Raw genomic sequence first — 18,709 nt, 5'->3', positions numbered from 1 at the left:
CTCAAAAATTAGGGTTTGCCTTAATCTGTAGATTTTCAGATAATGAATTGAGTGCATAACCTCTGGAGGAGTGCCCCAGAAGAAGACTCATTAATTGTAAAAAAAAAAAAAAAAAAAAAAATTCTGTACTTTTCATGGTAGAAGTTATCAATTGTACTGCTGAGATGACAAAAGTAAACTGAAAAAAATCTAAATAATACTGAAAGCTACAGAAAAGTACCCTGAAGTGAGAGATTTAAACTGGGAAACGGTTGAAAATATGATGGGAAAACGAACAGGACCATCAGAAACTGGCAGAATGAAAGTAACTTAAAGATAAATTGAAATATTTTCTATTTATTATGCTGAGTTAAATAGTTAGAAAAGTTATGATTTAATAGTTTTATTTATTTAATCTTTTTTTTTCCTGGGGGTGAGTCATGTTTCCTGTTTCCTTGTTTAACTCCTTATCAAATGGTGATGGTAATGCACTTTAATTAGTTTGCCAACCGCCATAAAACCTTACAAGAAGAAGAAGATGATGATGATGATGATGATGATGATGAATTGAACAATGGATGTTTTGGTTAAACCTTGATGTCCTGGTGTAGATTTATTCCTAAAGGACTTTTCTTATCTGCTAAAGGCAGTGTTTAAATTTGGCTTTGTTTTATTTATTATGGGACTTCTAAAATAAATTATTTACTCCCGTTTATTTTAGAGGTATCAGAGCAAAGAAACCAAAGAAATACTACTTTTTTATTATTATTATTAAATCAACATAAATGACAACACAGGATACATTTACAGAGATAATATACCAACCCAAAATCCTCCCTCCCCTCACACTCATTCACATTCATTCACTCATTCATTCGTCCACAAATTAAATTTTCATAATAAACATCTGAGAACTTCTCATTGGTTTTTATATTTTCTGGCTTCATCATCGGTTTCAACCATAAAACTTTCTAAAGTTAAATAATGTTGAATAAATATTTTAAAGACATTAATACTAAGTGAAAATCTATGTTTGGCTTTAAAGATAAAACTTTTTACCAAGTACAATTGTTAAATTAACAAAGTCATGACAGTTGATAAACTCTCCCAGTAAAACAGAAACCACATCAAGCTTCATAGACAGACCAATCCTTAAACACATTTTTTCAACTTCCACCCTAAATACAGACACAATATGACACACCGATACAAATTCAGGGTGGATTCAGACTCCTGACAACAGAAACAGCAATTATCTGACTCTGTCACATAGAAATTGTATATGATTTTAATTTGAAAATAATAATTTTGCACATCAACAGTAGTTTTATAAATAATGTAAGTATTTTATCTCACGGCAGCAGGCAGTCAAAGTAGTCTTATCCATATTTGTTATATGGGCAACCTTCAGTGATTTTTTAACTAAATAAAATGTATATATTTTTCTATTTATTTTAATTCCCTTTTGCCCTTTTGCCTTTTTACCCTTAGAGTTTCTTATTGAAGGTTTACCAACATATATTTTAGTAGTTCCATTGTTAATAATTTTTTCCAATTACTCCAGTGAGTTGGTTAAAGGAAAAGTTTCAACAAGCATCACCATATATACGGTAATTCTAAATTCCTCATACTCCATAATGTTACCACTCTTATTGATAATGTCATTAACAAAGATTACTCCCCTTTTGAACATACTTTTCCAAAAGTAAGGCTGTCCATCTATTAGTATATTAGAATTCATCCATATTATCTGCTCTCCATGAATGGATTATTTCCTTTATGAACACTGAGATTTTCCCAAGCAGACTCTCTACATATGGAAAATGGGGAGGCATTACTAGTATCATAATTTCTTATGATACAATATATATGTTTTTTGTCCAGTAGAACACTTGTATACCACTTATTGTTTGTTCACATCTTTGGAACAATTGATGCTTTCAAAGGCAAACACATAGCTTCAAGATTGAGGAGTTTCAAACCCCCATATTTATAGTCGTTGTTCAAATCTTTTCTTTTTATCTTTTCTGGCTTGCCATCCCAGATAAAATCAAAGATTTTCTGTTCATAAAACTTAAAGAAAAATGTGATGGAGCTGGTAAAGGCAGAAATAAATGAACAAATTGAGAAGTAATTAAAGAATTAATAATAGATATTTTCCATACAAGGTTAAATTTTTCCCTTTCCATAATTGCAGAATTTTATCCTGCTTTCTTAGTCGTTATTATCATTATTTACTGAACTCCTCCAGATTCTCTTGGATCACAATGCCAAGTGTGTTAACTGGTCCATCTGTCCACACAACAGGCCCTTTATATTTCATTTGAAAGGATGTTTTTTTTCTTTAAACTTCCAATCCTTAATATTTTACTTGTATCATAGTTAAGTTTGAGCCCAGATTGCTCTGAAAAGATGTCCAAAAGGTTTATAAGGTCCGGTAAACAATAAGGATTGCGACTAATGAAGAAAGTTGTATCAGCAGCATACATTGCTATTTTACTTTCAATATTATTATTAATAGAAAAAAAATACTTACCATGACACAATTCATGTGTTTTTATGTATAAAACAATCCATTCCATTCAATTTCATAATTTAACAGCACGATGTGTTAATCTAAAACATGAAATCCTATAGAAATACATGGAGAGAAGTGCTGGTAACACAAAAATATGTAAGAAAAGCTAAAGAAAAACTGATATGGTCTTTAGGGCAGTGTACTGTATGTTCTTGATGTAATAAAATTTTTTTTTATGTTGTTACTGTAACTATACAGTTGTATGATTACGTCACTATTTTTCACCACAGTGTTTTTTGGCACTGCACTATAGAGCTATACTAAAAAAAGGAAATTTCTTTCTGTATACACTTGTGTGTACAAAATAACAAAATAAAATCTAAGTCTTATATCTACAACATGTAGTTCCCACATGTTGCCATTAGGAGTCGCCCTTCTGTCAGCATATTCCCTATTGAGGTTATGCGCCATATTGCCAGTCTCCTCCATCTCACCAAACACCGAGCATGCACGTCTTACACCGGTTATAGAGGAGATATATTTATATTTTCTAGAGATCTGCGAGCCGAAACCCAACATCATGGAGGCCGTCAAAGCCTTCAACAACGAGGTTTGTGTGTAACTAGTGGGGGAAACAACCCTAAACAGCTCGTGTACCTGTTGTTAAGCTCCGTTTTTACAGGCTAGTTAGCTAACGTTAGCAATGTTAGCAAAGGGGTAGAGGAGGGCAGTATAACACAAGGCCGCAAAATATCATTACCTCCGAGGTTATTCAAATGTAATGTGCCAGTTAGTGCAGGCGTGTGTTTAATATTGTTCTTAAAGTATTTATTTTTACTTTATATTCGTAATATTTATTTAGAGCATGGAGGTTTTTAAGGCTACAAACTAGCAATAGCTTAAGGAAACAGTACACGATAACTTGTTGGGTTAGCTGATTTAAATGATATACCACACCTCGGCATAAAGTTTGGTGTGAATTTACCCTTGTATTTGTTTTATATATGCATGGTTCAGTATACTATATCAAAAATAACATTTCTAAAACGTTCCCTGGATGTTGCGTCTAGTTGTATTATAGCACAGAGCTAAAACAAGCGCCGCAGTTATTTGTCTGTGGTTCTGTATTTGATCCACCCCGGCCACCGTAAATGCAGACTTCACTGTTTTCTATACCCCGTCTTACTAGAAAACTTTTTGTGTTAATGATTGAACCGATTAGGGATAGCAAACCTAATCAACTACTGATTGTTATCAAAATAAATGAGTTAAATAGTAGATTAATCCACCTCTGTTTGATGACAGAATATTTCAAACGTTTGCATATTGTAATATTTTACTCTCATCTTTCAGCTGTACACATTGACTGAGTACAAGCCACCCATCTCTAAGGCCAAGATGACTCAGATCACCAAGTCAGGAATCAAGGCCATAAAAGTAAGTATATTGAAGGATAAGGCAGGTAATCAAAGAATATAACAAACTGCACTGAAACAAACTGCAGTCTACTTATTAAATGATACTCTAAATGATAAATTATCGAAGATTCCCCCCTAAATAGATTCTAAGTTAGATGTTATTTAAAGTTTTATTTCATTAATATACTTATTTCTAAGGGCTAAGGCTTGTATGCAGAAAGCATCGAAACTTTTCCAAATGAAAATTTTCATTTTCAAAATGTAACTTGTGCTGCATGTCAACATTTAATTTGGCATTCAATAGTTTCACCTCATTGTAACAATTGAAAGTTGTTGAATCACAGTCAATGTAAGCCAACAAAAGACTGATTTGATGCAATAGATAAAAAATATACTTTGGTAAAGTGTTACTTTTCAGTTGTGATTTCATTCACCTTTGTCATTAAACTAATAATTTTGGCGTTTTGGATAAATTCTATCTGCCACTTTTGCTAATACCTGATTTAAAATGAGTAGATGCTAATGCTTAGAAGAATTGGTGAAAAAAATCTATTACATTATACATAACCTAGAACATCCTAAAACAAGACTAGACATGTGCTTCAACTTGTATTGGCATTTCAGAATGTTTGAAGATGGTGCTGGTGATGAAATTGCAACAATAGTCGAACTAGTTATGTTTTACAATAATTTAACATGTTTTGAGGTTAGATAAATGCTTTTACGACTATAAACCAAGTTGTAACACATATCTTTTTAATTTAGCTGAATACATTAGTGACCCCTCTAGGTATTAATTTACTTTAAAGCTGATTTATAGTTGGCAGTAAAAACATTTTTTTTTTTAAACTTTGTTAATTATAACTTCTAGTGGGTTGGTAAACGTAACTTAAATGGTGTTGCTTTAAAAATATTATTAGTAACATGCTCCAGTTTAGAAGATGATGCTATAAGATGATGATATAAGGCTAAAACATGGGAGGACCACTGCTAAGGTTTGTTGTTGTCTTTGACCACAGTTAATTTTGTTTAGAAACAGATAATCTGATTAATTTATTATTTTAATAACCATCTACTAATTTAGTAATTGATTAATAGCTAACTGGAGTTTACAGACTCTTAAAACATGCCTTTACCTAAAAGAGAAAGCCACTCAGTGGGGTATTTATGCTAAAGTTGGGGGCGGGGTGGGGGGAATTAAATACTTTGTAATCAAAATTAAAACTTTTGTTTGTCTGTGGATATGCTCGTCATTGCAGTTTTAGCTTCACCTGGTTTATATTCTGTTTTCAAGACGCTTTTTGTTATATGATTACTAATTAAGTACAAGAATTATCAAAAAATAATTCAAATAGCAAATTGTAAACAGGAAACATAGTTTTAATGTCTGCAGCTACATTTGTGGTGAACATGACTTTTTCCCATCATATATAATTGAATATGGACAACAATAAAGAATTTCTTCAGGATTTGTGCTTTTTTTTGGGAATGCTAAAGCAGGTGTTTTTGTGTATAGTTTTCTGTTCGTGTTAAAAAAAAGACAGTTTTGTTTTTTAAAGTTTATCTGTTTAAGAGGCCAAGCCTTAAGAAATATTGTTAGTTTAAGGTTCTTGTAAGATGAATATTTTAGGGGTTACGTGTTCACTCACAGTTAAGCTTTTCAGATCACCATATACATTTCAATATCAGAGAAATATCAACAGAATAAAAAGAAATGTGTTTGATGTAGATTATTTATAAGTAGAAAAAAATCTTTTCAAACCCATGTGGTTCCATGAGAAAAAGTAATAAGTTAGGATTTAATTGGTTGGAAAGCTACTTTTCTTCAGTCGGGATATAAAAGAGAAACCCTGTCCAACAACAGGAAGTTGGCCAAAAGATCTCAGAGCAACATATCTCTCCATGATATAAAATATCCAAAAATAACAAAGTGGTTGACATCAGTCAACCTAAAAGCTACAAGTGAGCTGCCAAAATGAATACTTTTTATTGCTCTTCGTGGTGTTAAGATTTTGTGATCGTGTTTTAGTGAGTAAACAAGCACACATCTTGTTTTTCATATCCAGGTTTTTCATTGTTCTATTTTTAGTTCTACTCAGACTCTGTGCTTTTCCTTTATTTTTGTCTAAGATAAAGATGCGGGGATTTCTTGATCGTACAAGCTTGTTGTTTGTTCACTTAGAAACATATTTGTGACGGATCACTCAGAAATATCTGAAGCAAAGTTGTGAAAATGGGGATTGTTGAGGACAGAATAAACTTTTTTTTTTGGTAATAAACATTGCATCCCATTATAGTTTCAAGCATCACAATTAAAGTATATAGTATTAGTAGTTGGTATTACACAAAGCTCTTGTTATTAAAATATAAAGTAACTGCTATAGTGTCTGTCCTGGAAAGCGAGAGTTGATTTGAGCTGTTTGTTTCCATTTCTTGGTGGACCTCAATGAAATGAAGAATGAAATATTTACTTTTGTAATGATCTGTACTTTATTTTAACACAGAAATTCACGCTGTGATCTGTAGCTTTAGGGTTCTTTATGTTGGCCTGCATTTAATGTGTGTCTAACTCTGTCTTAGTTGGACAACAGCCTTCCTGAGCAGAAACACCCTAGTTTCATTTTAATTTAAGCTTTACATTTTTAGTCTGGTTTTCAAATTAAACAAATAGAGTAATGAAATAATATTTTCTTAGTATATTAAAAGGGATATTGAAGTTTTCTTAAAGGGTGATTTCACCGAATATTTACCCAAATGTAAAGGACTCTGTGATTGGTCAGGCAAGAATTGTTACTGATATATCATAAAATAGTTTCTCATCTTTTATCAAAAGGAAATGATAAACTAAAATGGATGCAGGAGAAACTGAAATGACAAAGGAACCATCAGAAAATCCTTTTTTTTTTAATTTATAAACTGTTGCTGTTTGCTGCATAGAATATTTGACCATCAGAGCTAACATAAAAAAAAGTGGACATGAAAAGTTAAACCAAACTGACTTAATTCATGAGATTGCGAAAAATATAAATGTAAAAGAGAAAAAACAAAGCTTTGTTTCACAATGTTTTGGTAAGGGCACCGCCATGTTTTTGGTAAGTCAGTTTGGTTGAACGTTTCATTTCCACTTTAAACATTAGTCTTTCCTTATTAATACTAGGTTTTGTTTTTCTCTAACATCTTCTGTGTTGTTGTTTTTTTGTTGTTTTCTACCAAATATAACACAAACAATACAAAAAGTGCTACTTTTTAATCCAGATGAATCCAACAAATAAGGATTATCCTCTTCATGCATTACAACTCATCCCCCTAAACTTCATAGAGTTTTGCTTTTATGTCAGAAAAAGCATATAACGTAGATTCTGTTAATTTATTCTTCTTTTCCCTGAATAGAAGGCATTCTTAATTTAGTTTAAAGGAAGAAAATTTAGAATATATATTTTATTGTGTTAATTTTCAATATTTGACCTTTTATTAGGTGGTATAATAGAAACTATGAAGGAAAACTCAAATATTCTGATCTGTTGTGGATTGATTCGTTACTAGACATCATCCCCTACTCTTTTAGTAGACATATTTTTTTTTGCAGACTGAACATTATTTAAGGATAACAGCCGTTTACTGATATATTTTAGTAGTCATCTTTAATTGCACCTTTTCCTCAGGCAGATCTGTTTTTTTTTTTTTTTTGGTGCTCCTTTGCTCTGTGTTGCCTGTGAATAACTCCTGTTTCCCCTTCCCTCAGCAGCTCTCCCAGCTCCCCCAAAGCACTGAAAGTGAAGCAGGAGGATGGGGTGGAGAGAGTTACAAAGAGATAAGAGAGTCCCTAACCAGCTTAGGTAGGAGTATGGGTTGTTATACAAGGAGGATGATAGAAGACTAAAAACACTTGATCTTTATTTGCTCCCACACACCAGCAGAGGCATTTTGTTCATGCGTCGGTTGATGTTGAGCTAATAATTGTTGGAGAAGGTACTCAGGATATTTTCTTATGTAATAGTATGAAGCCAACAGCCATGTTTGAGTGATTAACACAGTGCGCTTTTTGATTTTCATTGTAGTCATACAGATCAGGATTAAAGCAATAATGTGCTTGTTTAAGGGGTTTTAATAAGGCAGGTTGTTGTCGTCATGAAATGCTGAATTGTTGGCATTAAACTAGTTTCAGTGAATTAGCCTTTTTCTGTAGCCTAGGAGACACAACATTGATGCACTTTATTCTGTAAAACAAGAAGGACATAGAGCAGAGGCGTATTGAACAAAATCTGGAGATGTTTGGTGTTTTAGTACATAGGTAAATTATTTTAATGCACATTTTGGTACGATTAGTGTGTGCAGTAAGATCCTTCAGAGGAACTCTGCTGAGTTTGATGTCAGCTACTAATCATTTGGAGTTTGCTTCATTTGTTGTTGCTTTGTGACCAGAGGAAGTTGATCAAGGAAACAAATGATTTAATTGTTTCAAGAGGACTTTTGTTCTGTTTTGTAATCGGAACTATCTGCACTTCAAAGTGTTCTGTCTTCATTATTTGTCTGTTGTTTAAATTGCCTTTTCGTACACTAACAAGTTTCTCAACTATACTTTCCTTTTACTGTGTCTTGAGGTTATTGACTTTAGTATTTTACACTATAATGCGTGAACTAAAAGAGAAACATTCCAAAAAAATTGGTCTGTTCCAATTTGCATGTTTTCAAAACAAAAACAAGGGTTTTGTTGGGCTACTCTATAAAACCTTGAACTCAAACTATTCCTGACGTTTTGAATTGGAAAAAGCTTCCTGGAAGGGAAGCGAAACATCTTCAAACTTGCAAACCAAGTCCAGTGGATTTTTTTTTATTTTTTTGGAATGACTATGACCTGGATGACTGAGAACCTTCACCAGCATAAACGAGGAACACTTTTGTAACTGAAATTATTATTTTAGTTCCAACAAACTATTGAAATTTTTAGGTTTAGATAAAGGGCTGCTGTAGACCAGCAAACAAATGTATTTTACACGAGAACTGAGGTATAGGAGTCATAAAATTTTAGTGTGCTCTTTAGTAATTAGTGTAAGAATTTGCTGGTTTCAGAGGTCAAAGTGTCACAAGAGATGAAGTATTAGGTGAACCAAATCTATAACTTCAGACATTTTGTGAAACGCTGCTCGTTACGCGTTTAGATTGTGTTTAGATCTTCTAAATGTTCCTAGTTTAAAGGGTTTCCTAGCTGTACATGTGGATTTTAATATCTAAAAATATTCATATTTTTCAGTAATTCAGTTCAACATGTAGAGGCTATAGACATAAATGGCTTTTTTTTTCTGTTAATGTTGATGACTGTGGCTAACAGTTGATAAAACCCAAAAATCAATTTCTTTAAAAAGAAATTTTATGTTTTAATTCTCTTTACTTTGACTACTGCTTACAATTAATACCAATGAAAGAAGAATTTAAAAAAGAGGCTGTTACCCCAGAAGAATCAATAATGGAAGAGATTGCTGACCTAGACTGTCAACTATATGGAGAACGTAGGCAGTATCTCCCGTAGTTTCTGTATATAGTTATCCCAAGTTCACTGATCCAAAGACAACTTTGCATTTCATCAAAAAAATCTAAGCCCAAAGTCTAGAGGAAGAATAAAAAAGCATAAAATATTCAAGTCCTTATCTGCTGGTGTTTGTTCACTGTGAGCTGTCTGGTCCAGATAGTGTAGATCTCTAAATATTTTTACTTCTGGAAGACAGTTACCAAATTTTTCATCAGGATTTGACAAATGCTCCCTTTGAGATAGTTACAGAGTTTAATGGCAGTGGTATCACTATGGCTAACCAGCTGGCTCCAGTGTAAACCTCAGTGAAATTTAAGACCCTTTTACACTACCCTTTTGAAACCGTGCCGCGCACAACCGAACCATACCATGCCAGACACAAGCGAACCCAGCTAACATAGCAGTAGTTCATTAGTAGGGCTCGGCGCGGTTCTGAGAGGACAAAGAGTTCATGAGCAGATCGTATTATATCCTTACAGTCAGCCTCCAGAATCATGAAACTTCATGCATTCATATAAAATACTAGCTTCCCTACTGTGCCACACGATTTCCAGTGATTATTCTGCCTGGCAGTGGGATGAACCTCAAAGTCTGTTGCTGTTTCCTGCGTCTCGAGGCCCAGATAAGATCGTTTATCGTATCCACTTCCCAAAATCCGACTCTGTCAAGTAAATTCACTAAAGGCTGCCTTCTTCGCCTGACTCTCCGCAAACAACAAAAAATCACAACTATAACCAAACTTCTTGGATGTTACGGGCGCCGCCATGTTGGTTTGCTTGTTTACCTCTAGAGACTGTAGCTCGCCACTAAGAGGCCAGAGAAAACGGATCAGTTTTCAGTGGGTAGTGTAAATGGGGCTAAAGTCAAGAGAAAGCCGGATCAGAATGAACAAGTCAGACAGTCTAAAAGCTGCAAACAAAGAAAGCAGGAACATATCAGCAGGGGACAGGCTGCAGAAGTTGAGTGTCCCTTAATCATATATATCTTTCAGTAGGCTAGCATTAATGTCTAATAAAATGTTTTTTTTTTTTTTATGAATGTATGATTTCAATTTATAAGAAATGTTTGGGTTTATTAACTGTAAGCCACAGGCATCGACATTAAAAAAAGCTATCTATGTCTATAGCCTACATAACCAGTTTTGTTTTTATAAATTCAATTTCTGGTTTATAAAACAGTCCAAATGTTTAGATCAGATCTACCTGTAGATATTTGTGGCTCTGAAAATCAATGACATATTTTCCCCTTTTTTAAGTTCAATTGCTGTTTTCAATTCAAATTTGAAACATTATTAATTAATTTTTTATTTATTTTCAAGCAGCTCTTTACAAAAACACATATGTCGTAGTTAGATATATGAAATGTTCTTAAACAGATGGGTCATTTCAGCTATACTTCCACAATGTCAGAAAAAAAAACATGCAGCTGCAATACTTAAATAATTAGACAAGAATATATCTCACCTTTTGGCGAAATTCAATGTTTTGAAACACAAAATGGTTACCTATGTGAATCATTTATTTTTTATATATTGTGTATTGAATTGCTTAATGCAGTCTTGGGGACCCAGTAATTTGCATTATCAGTCCATATATGGTATTTCAAGCAATTTTAGGGGGTGTCATAAGAGCAAAACTGGATAATCATCTTTCAGAGTTAAAATAACTGCTATTTTTCATATCTTGCTTCCAAAAAAGGAGTTGTGTAGACGTAGCAGTGGTCAGTGTTACAGTTTAGCTAAGAGTTTACTGGTCCTAGCAAACGTCACATGATGCCAATTAAAGCATTACCATCTGCTACTGTAAAGGATGTGAATACATAGGAACAGGGCATTTATTGTTTAATATGTTTAAAGCATGAAATAGGGGAAATAGTCTTAATATAAAGAATGCTTGCACATTTGAAAGATGTGATAAAAAAAGAACCAGCAAGAAATTAATCTCTTATGTATAAATTAGGGTTGCAACCAATGATTACTTGCAAACCGATTACTTTTTACAATTAATCGATTAATAATCAGATAGCCAAACGTTTTTTTTAATATATTAAATGCAAAAAGTTGCAATTTTTGTTATAATTACAGCTACAAGTGGGTTGCTCTGACAGCTAAAGCATAATTTTAGTCCCTATACTCCATGGATTAATTATTTTAATAGTCGATTAATCACCATTGTTTCAGCCCTCGTATAAATACTTAGCATCCATATTGTCTTGTGTCATCATTTTATTATTGTCATAGAGTGTAGTAAATCAGTGCTTTAAAATAAAGCAGTAAATAATTTTCTTACAGGGAAGCATGCCCACTGGGCAGATGTAACAAACTAATGTTTATTTACATCTAGTTGCTGTTTTTTGTTTCAGGACGTGTGGTCATGTGGTGTTTATCTGGTCTTGGGATAGTGATGCAGCAAAGGATTATGGATGTTAAATTGAAGCAGGGATGCAAAGTTAGCACGATGGTTGGTTTTTCCTTTTGTTCCAAAGAGAAGTGAAAAGTATGAACTGGTTTTAAAACTGGTTATTGATATATCATCCGTATCAAGCACCTATGGGTAAATAATGTGGCACAGTCCTATAAGTCTACAAGGGTTAGTCCATATAAATACCTAAAAATGTTCTGAAGATGTCCCTGAAGAATAGCAGTTAGTAAGTGATCTAATACTCTTAAATAGTGACAGAAACACAAAAGGTTGGTTTTATCTACAAAGTTAAACATGCTGTAAAGGAAAAAGGGGTTTGACAGACCAGTTGTAAAATTCATGAACACAGCGTCAATGAAACAAACGTTTAATTTAGAACTGCAATTGACCATTATTTTGCAAATTGATTCATCTGTCAATAATTTTTTTGATTAATCGATTTAATAAGCAGATAGCCAAATGTTTCTTAAAGAAGATTTTTTTTTTTTTTACAAAATTAAACCAGGTGAAACTAAAACTTTTCCACTTGAGGAATTCTGAATGGAGCATATTCAGGGTTTCCACGGGTCATTAAAAATCATTAAAAGTTATTAAATTATAATTTTTTTTAATTAAGGCCTTAATTGGCATTACAATTCATTAAATGTGATTATTGTCGCATTTAAAATGCTTTATTTACATTTTTTTTTCATATACAAAAATTATATAAATAATATGCAAACATTTTTTACATTTCAGATAAATGGGTTGTTCTGTTAACTACAGGCATGTTTCAGAGTCTCTATACCCCAGTTACAGATTAATCGATTGCTAAATAAGTTGACAATTATTTCAATAATCGATTAGTCACAATTAATTGTTACAGCCCTACGTTCATTAAATGTTCTATGTCTCTGGCGTTGAGCCGTAAAAAGCTTTGGATTAGAGAATTGGTAAAGGTGATGGATCATTTCATTTTAGGGTAGCTTCAGTGTAAATAAGCCAAGCTTAATATAACCATACGCAGTTTAAAACAAATAAGCTTAATATATCTTCTGCTGTTTATTGTCCTCCATTTTGTGCCAATTTTCTGTTTAACCTCTGCTGTTAAAGCTTTTGCACAGCAAAAGGAAACCCAAAACTTTAGCAAGGTACTCGTTTGTGCTAAAACTCCTAACACAGCACATCTAACAATATCTCATCAACTCTGCTATATCAGTGTGTGCAATATTCACACCATTGGCTAATATATTCCAAATGCTTTGAAGATGCAGTTTTTTGCTAGTGTAATGTTTAGCTAACAAAGTGTCAAAAGGTTTTGCTGATAGCATTTATCATTGTTATCAAGTTCACCAGATTTTCAAATACTGCGCAACCCCTTATAGTCTCCTTTATTGTCTAAGTGGAAATGATGATATTGGAGATGAGAATTGGGCTCCATGCTTTGGATGAAATAGAAGAGATAAAATGAAATGGCAGTTTGTTTTTACACAAACTGTGGCCAAACCCTGGTACGGGTCTTGAACTGACGTTTGGTTGCAAAACACTCACTGCAGTCAGTTTGCAGTAAATAAAATTAAGCCAGTTTAATCGATTCTGTAGTATTACAGGTGGTGTTTATTTATTTCTCTACATAATGAAGATATTGTGTCATAGTTTGAGCACCAGTAACCGATATATAGTGTCTTATAGTGCCTGGTCCGGGTACCTATAGGATAATGCTTTGATTAGTGACGTGCCGATCAAAGGCCGTCAATCATAATCGGTCGATTTTGATTGAAAAGTATGTGCTTGCCGATCACCATCTTTTGTTACCGATCACAGAAACCGATCAATTGGCAGAGTGTTTTCCCCTATCCTCCTCACTGCACAGCGGCAAATCCTGAACTCTCTCATCTGGACTGTTTGTGCTTTGAGTATAATGTGCAGCTTGAGTCTAGCAATGGAAAAATTCCTCTGAGGTGAAGCACATCAAAATGCATTTTTACAGCGGATAAAACAGAACATTTAAAAACAAACACATGATGCAGTATGAAGAGTTATCGAAGCTCACTGCAGTAAAAAAAAAACACTGTAGGAAAAACAGCGCCCTCTCCTCCATAAGCATGATCTTAAAAAAATAAGTTGTAATATTTGTTAAACCTTCTGCTATGTCCTTACATGACACAGATAATCTGTGGGGAACAAAATCCAGCTCCTCCGCTTCTTTCCTGTGTCTGAAAAAAAGAAACCCATCAGAGTGACGAAGAGGGTTTAACGTCTCACTCAATCATAAAACATGACTTTGTATTTTTCAGTCATGGGATTAAAGAATTACCTTTGAATATGGGTGTAGTTTATCTTTCAATCAAAGAGAAGTGTTGATGAGCATTTCTTGTGATTAGTAAAGTAAAAAGCAATTAGAGAAACATTTTTGAAAGGAAAGATAGAGCAGAGCACAACCTGGATCGTTCTGTGCAGGTGCTTTAGGTGCAAAATCTCTATGTATTTAAGGAGATGTTTTTAAACTTTAACTCAAATCGAAATAAATTGCTTTGACTGAGGTTTTCAAAAATGTTAATGCTTTTCCCTCCAGGAGATTAAGTAGACAACTGCAGTACAGTTATCATTGCTCTTTTTCAGATTAGAGAAATAAATTAGTCAGCTTTTCATAACGGTGAAGTTAGAGCAAAGATGATGAGAATTAAAGCAGCTTAGAAGTTCTTTAGTGTCTGTCACTGGAAGCCAACAGAAGAGCTCTAGAGTAATGATTGGATCTATTTTTAGAAATGATTTTAACCTCAAGAATTACAGTGTTGTTTTTATCTAAACCAAATAAGAGCCCGATTATATTTTTGGTGCAAACCACTGTGAGAATACATTTGTGAAGCATCACATAATTACCCATCAGGACTTTTTATAAGCATAACAGGGTGGTGGGGGCTTAAAGCTTGCTCTCTGCTTTCAGGGCTGTGGCGTCTTCACCTGCCTAGAGGGAGCTAATAACAGTCTTAACAGAGCAGGGTTCTTTTCTTTACTGCACTTCCCGCAAGTATATTTGCAAATAAGGAGGTAAATGTCTTTTAAGACACTGTTTCCATGGCAGATAAACTTAATAAAAGTCGGGGTATCTTCTTATTTCCATTGGAATTCATAAAGTTTCCATGTGATGAGTGTTTGTGCTGGAGAGGGAAGCCCAGATTTCAGTCAGAGCTTCTTAAGGCCAATTTCTGCTTCTGACGCACAGCCTCTGCAACCGCCAAATCTGTCTCTGTGCGTGACCACACCCCTCGCGCAAGGGTTCTGCAACCGTCATCGCACTCCTCAAAAAAAATCCTGACTACATGTCGGTCGGTTGCAAACCTGTGAAGACTGCAAACGGAAGTGCACAGACAAAAAGCAGCTGTGATTGGTCTTTGGTATGCCTTTCCTGCTGTCTGTGTGTTCGTCCTTGTCGGCACGCCATTTTTAAAAACCGAGGCACAATTGACAACTACGACGAAAGGTTAATCTACATATATAGGTTAGTCTTTTTGCCAACTCCATTAACAGAATCTGTTTCTCTTCCATGTGACCGTGATATCTTACAGATGCGCCATTGTTGTTTTGGAAGATAAACACTCCCGCCGGCGCTGCCGAAGTTCTCGCAAGTTCTTGAATAGGCTCCCCTTTGCGCTTTGGCGGGAAACTGCTGTGCGTCCCTAGAAATTCCAGACCGACGGTGTAGAAGCATACCAGCAAAACTGGTTTGCGACCAGACGCAAGTGACGTTTGATGTGTGCCCTTTATGCACCCATAAAAAATGAGCGTATCGGTGGTGACATTTTTGAGTGTAACAGAAGAGTATGCTTACTATCACAGCTTTTAGCAGTAAGTTACAACAAGTTTGATTTGACTGAAATAGAATGAGAGAGGCTGAAGATGTACTAATTAGCTCTTATTTACAGATTTAAGATTTTCTGCCCTGCTTATTAAAACTGGCTCACTGCAGGTTCTTTGATAATGTCAGAAATGTCAAAGGGCGTTCTGATGGGTCTTTGTGTGACGAGGCTGCTGCCACCGCATGCTCTGACCAACATCAGTAGGCAATGTGGAGGAGTAAAAATGTGTAGGCGGAAGTGTCTTGTCCAAGGACACAACAACACTGAAAGCCATAGCTTTAACCGACAACCCTTAGGATGTGAAATGTTTGTGAATTGTAGCAAGAAATAGAGAAACAATGATGCTATGTAAATTTAGTTTGAGATTTTCGCAGAGCTTGAAGTTGAAGATAACCAGTATTCCACATTAACAATCCAGAAAGAGTTAAAATGTCTTAATTTAAGTGAGTTTACCCTCATTTTGAGCAGGTAAATAAGATGATTTGCCAATGTAATGAGCTTTTTTTAACTTTTAAAATAAGATAATTTGATAATATGCACTTGAAATAAGAAAATGCAATAGTTTTTTTCTTATTTTAAATGAAAAATTCTCCTGTTACGTTAGCAAAGTGCCCCAGCTTAATTCTCAAATAAAGAATGAATGCACTTATTTTAAGGAAAAAATTATTTATTTAGAATTTTTGCAATGTATCTGTTCTGAATACGGAAAGGTGGCTTTACGCTTTTAAGTCTTTAGTTTTGCATGTGAACATTTAGATAAAACGTTTGTTAATGCCGACTATTATTGTTTGAAAGGCCATTTATGTGGGGTTTATTTGGCAATGGTCAAACAACACCTTTTTGTGTTCTTATAAACATTCAGAGAGTTATTTTTTTTGTGTTCAGCTCATTCACAATTTTTCTTTCAAGTCGTTTAGAGTGGAGGTCTTCAACCGGGGGTCCAAAGAGGTACAGCATGGGGGTCGCGAAAGTTTTGGTTGATTAGACTTTTTTATTTTTTATTTTTATATTCCCCCTGCAATTTTTTTCACTAGGTCTTTAAATCCACATTAACAATAATTGAACACACTGTAGTAAACAGATAAATAGAGGCAGAAGATGTCTTTCAGTCATCAATGCACACATTCAGCGACACATAGGAGCTCTTTCAAGCTGGGCACCGTTTCATTCACAACACCTGTCCCATACAAAATATGTAATTAGGGGATCCCCGCACCATGTTGCCATCAACTAAGAGATCGTTGGCCTGGAAAACGTTGAAGACCCCTGCTTTAGAGTCATGAAATTCATAGAGCTTGATTAGTTAAGGTAATAGGTTTGAAAGATAATAGATACATTTAGATCAGGCATAATTGCGTGGCTTTGTCGCATCTTTTAAGTTCTGTTTAATCTATTTTCTTTATTCCTTATTAGTGGTTTTGGTTTTTCAGTTAAAACTTCTCAGCATTTGATTCTGAGTGGCTGTCAGAAACAATGCTTTCATGTATAACAAATTAACTAAGTTTTAACAATTAAGATGGTGGTGCTTCAATTTACGTTGGCTGTTTTATCCAATGTTTGCCAGAGTCCCATTGGACAGGATGCTAAACTAACCTCTTCTATTTTAAGTCATTTTGGAATAAAGAAAGAAACAAAGAAAAGCCTGATAACATTTTTGTAAATCAGATCCCTGTACTCACTTCAGGGTTTCCGTTGGTTCTAAATAATGCCTTAAATAGTACCACCTCTTTAGTTGCATGAACTTTGGATAAACAACAAACTAAAAAATAGTTGCACTAAAGATGAATCAGTGGGTCAGGAGCTGCACATAACATTGTCAGATGATCACTACTGAAGCGATATTAATTTGCATAAATTAAATCTGACCATTTACTCAAATCTTTTACTCCTGTTATTCCACGTGTTATTATGAGCTGGTATGCATTTTGATTTATATGATTTTTTCATCCAATATTTGCTGCAAGAACTTTTAATGAATAATTATTTTTCTTTGAAATGTTTCTTCCAAACTTTATAAAGGCACTAAAATGGTATTAAGTGATTTGTATTGATATCTTGTAAAAATATTGCATAATTAGGTGTAATTAATATTACTTTATTCTATGCTTAGAACAAAACATTTCAAAGCTGCATAACATCTATCCAAAAACAAATAACATTATTAGGCTTTTAGACTACTAAATGCAGGGATTCAAGTATTCCGGCCCCAGACCGGATTTCCAGCTTGTAGCGATAGCCCGTGGGTAAAAAAAAGAAAAATCATTTGAAAATGAATTGACGGTAAATAAATAAAAGACAATCAAAATCCCTCTTGTGTTTGTCAGCCAATGTTTGCAAAGAAGCCTTCTGAAACTAACAGTAGTAGCCAATCAGAAGAAGAAGGGGGTGGGTCTTAGGAAAGCGTGTATCTCCTCCTCTCGTTTCTGGCTAAAGCCACCTTGCACCGTTTACGTCTCCATTCAACAGAGAGACATGTAAAAAGTCGAAAAATAAACAACTGAAACGTTTTATGGAGAGAAGGATGATAGAGAGAATGGAACGGCATGGAGTGGGCATGATGCAGTTCATGAACTCCGGGGAAGATGTCACAACCATAGATAAAGGTCTCAAAAATAAATGGCTCTGGTTATGGTTGGAGGAGACGGGGCGGAATGGCGAGCCATTTAGCAGCTGGTACAGGAAGTTAGGTGAACCAGGCCCTTGCTTCTGCTCGCTGTGCTCAAGCAAGGTTATTTATGCATCCAGTGGCAACAAAGGTGCTACGCAAACATGAGTTTGACCCTGGTCATCAAGCTGCTTTTTGTGCGGGTCTGCACTCTACACATTTGCTGGGAGCTACGGCAACAGCTTATGTACCAGCGTTAATAACTGACCATGTATGTGAGTTAAGAATAAGGGTTTGTGCTTTCCTCGCCGAACACAACGCTTAGCAGCAAATATGGATATCAGAAGAAATGTGGTACATGGAAGTGGTAGATATACACTCACCGGCCACTTTATTAGGTACC

The 18,709-nt window shown here is 34.6% G+C and overlaps 1 protein-coding gene across 2 annotated transcripts in view; it reads left to right on the top strand.

Annotated features, from left to right (window-relative positions):
* The first annotated feature begins 2,982 nt into the window (after positions 1 to 2,982).
* scaf8 (SR-related CTD-associated factor 8) overlaps positions 2,983 to 18,709 on the top strand; it is a 35,940-nt gene continuing 20,213 nt past the window's right edge. Inside the window, exons 1-3 of one of the 2 annotated variants that reach the window (XM_015396635.1) lie at positions 3,060 to 3,107; positions 3,851 to 3,934; positions 7,658 to 7,751. Coding sequence is in view for 1 of the 2 variants with exons in the window: in XM_015396627.1 (XP_015252113.1) it covers positions 3,078 to 3,107; positions 3,851 to 3,934 (114 nt within the window). In the remaining variant the exon portion in view is untranslated. Of the gene's footprint in view, positions 3,108 to 3,850; positions 3,935 to 7,657; positions 7,752 to 18,709 lie in introns of both variants that reach the window. The other variant, XM_015396627.1, reaches the window with a different exon arrangement.

This window comes from Cyprinodon variegatus, unplaced genomic scaffold (assembly GCF_000732505.1).
Source record: "Cyprinodon variegatus isolate N-32 unplaced genomic scaffold, C_variegatus-1.0 Scaffold27, whole genome shotgun sequence".
In the NCBI taxonomy this organism is placed as follows: domain Eukaryota; kingdom Metazoa; phylum Chordata; class Actinopteri; order Cyprinodontiformes; family Cyprinodontidae; genus Cyprinodon; species Cyprinodon variegatus.
This window is presented reverse-complemented; position numbering and strand designations above follow the sequence as displayed.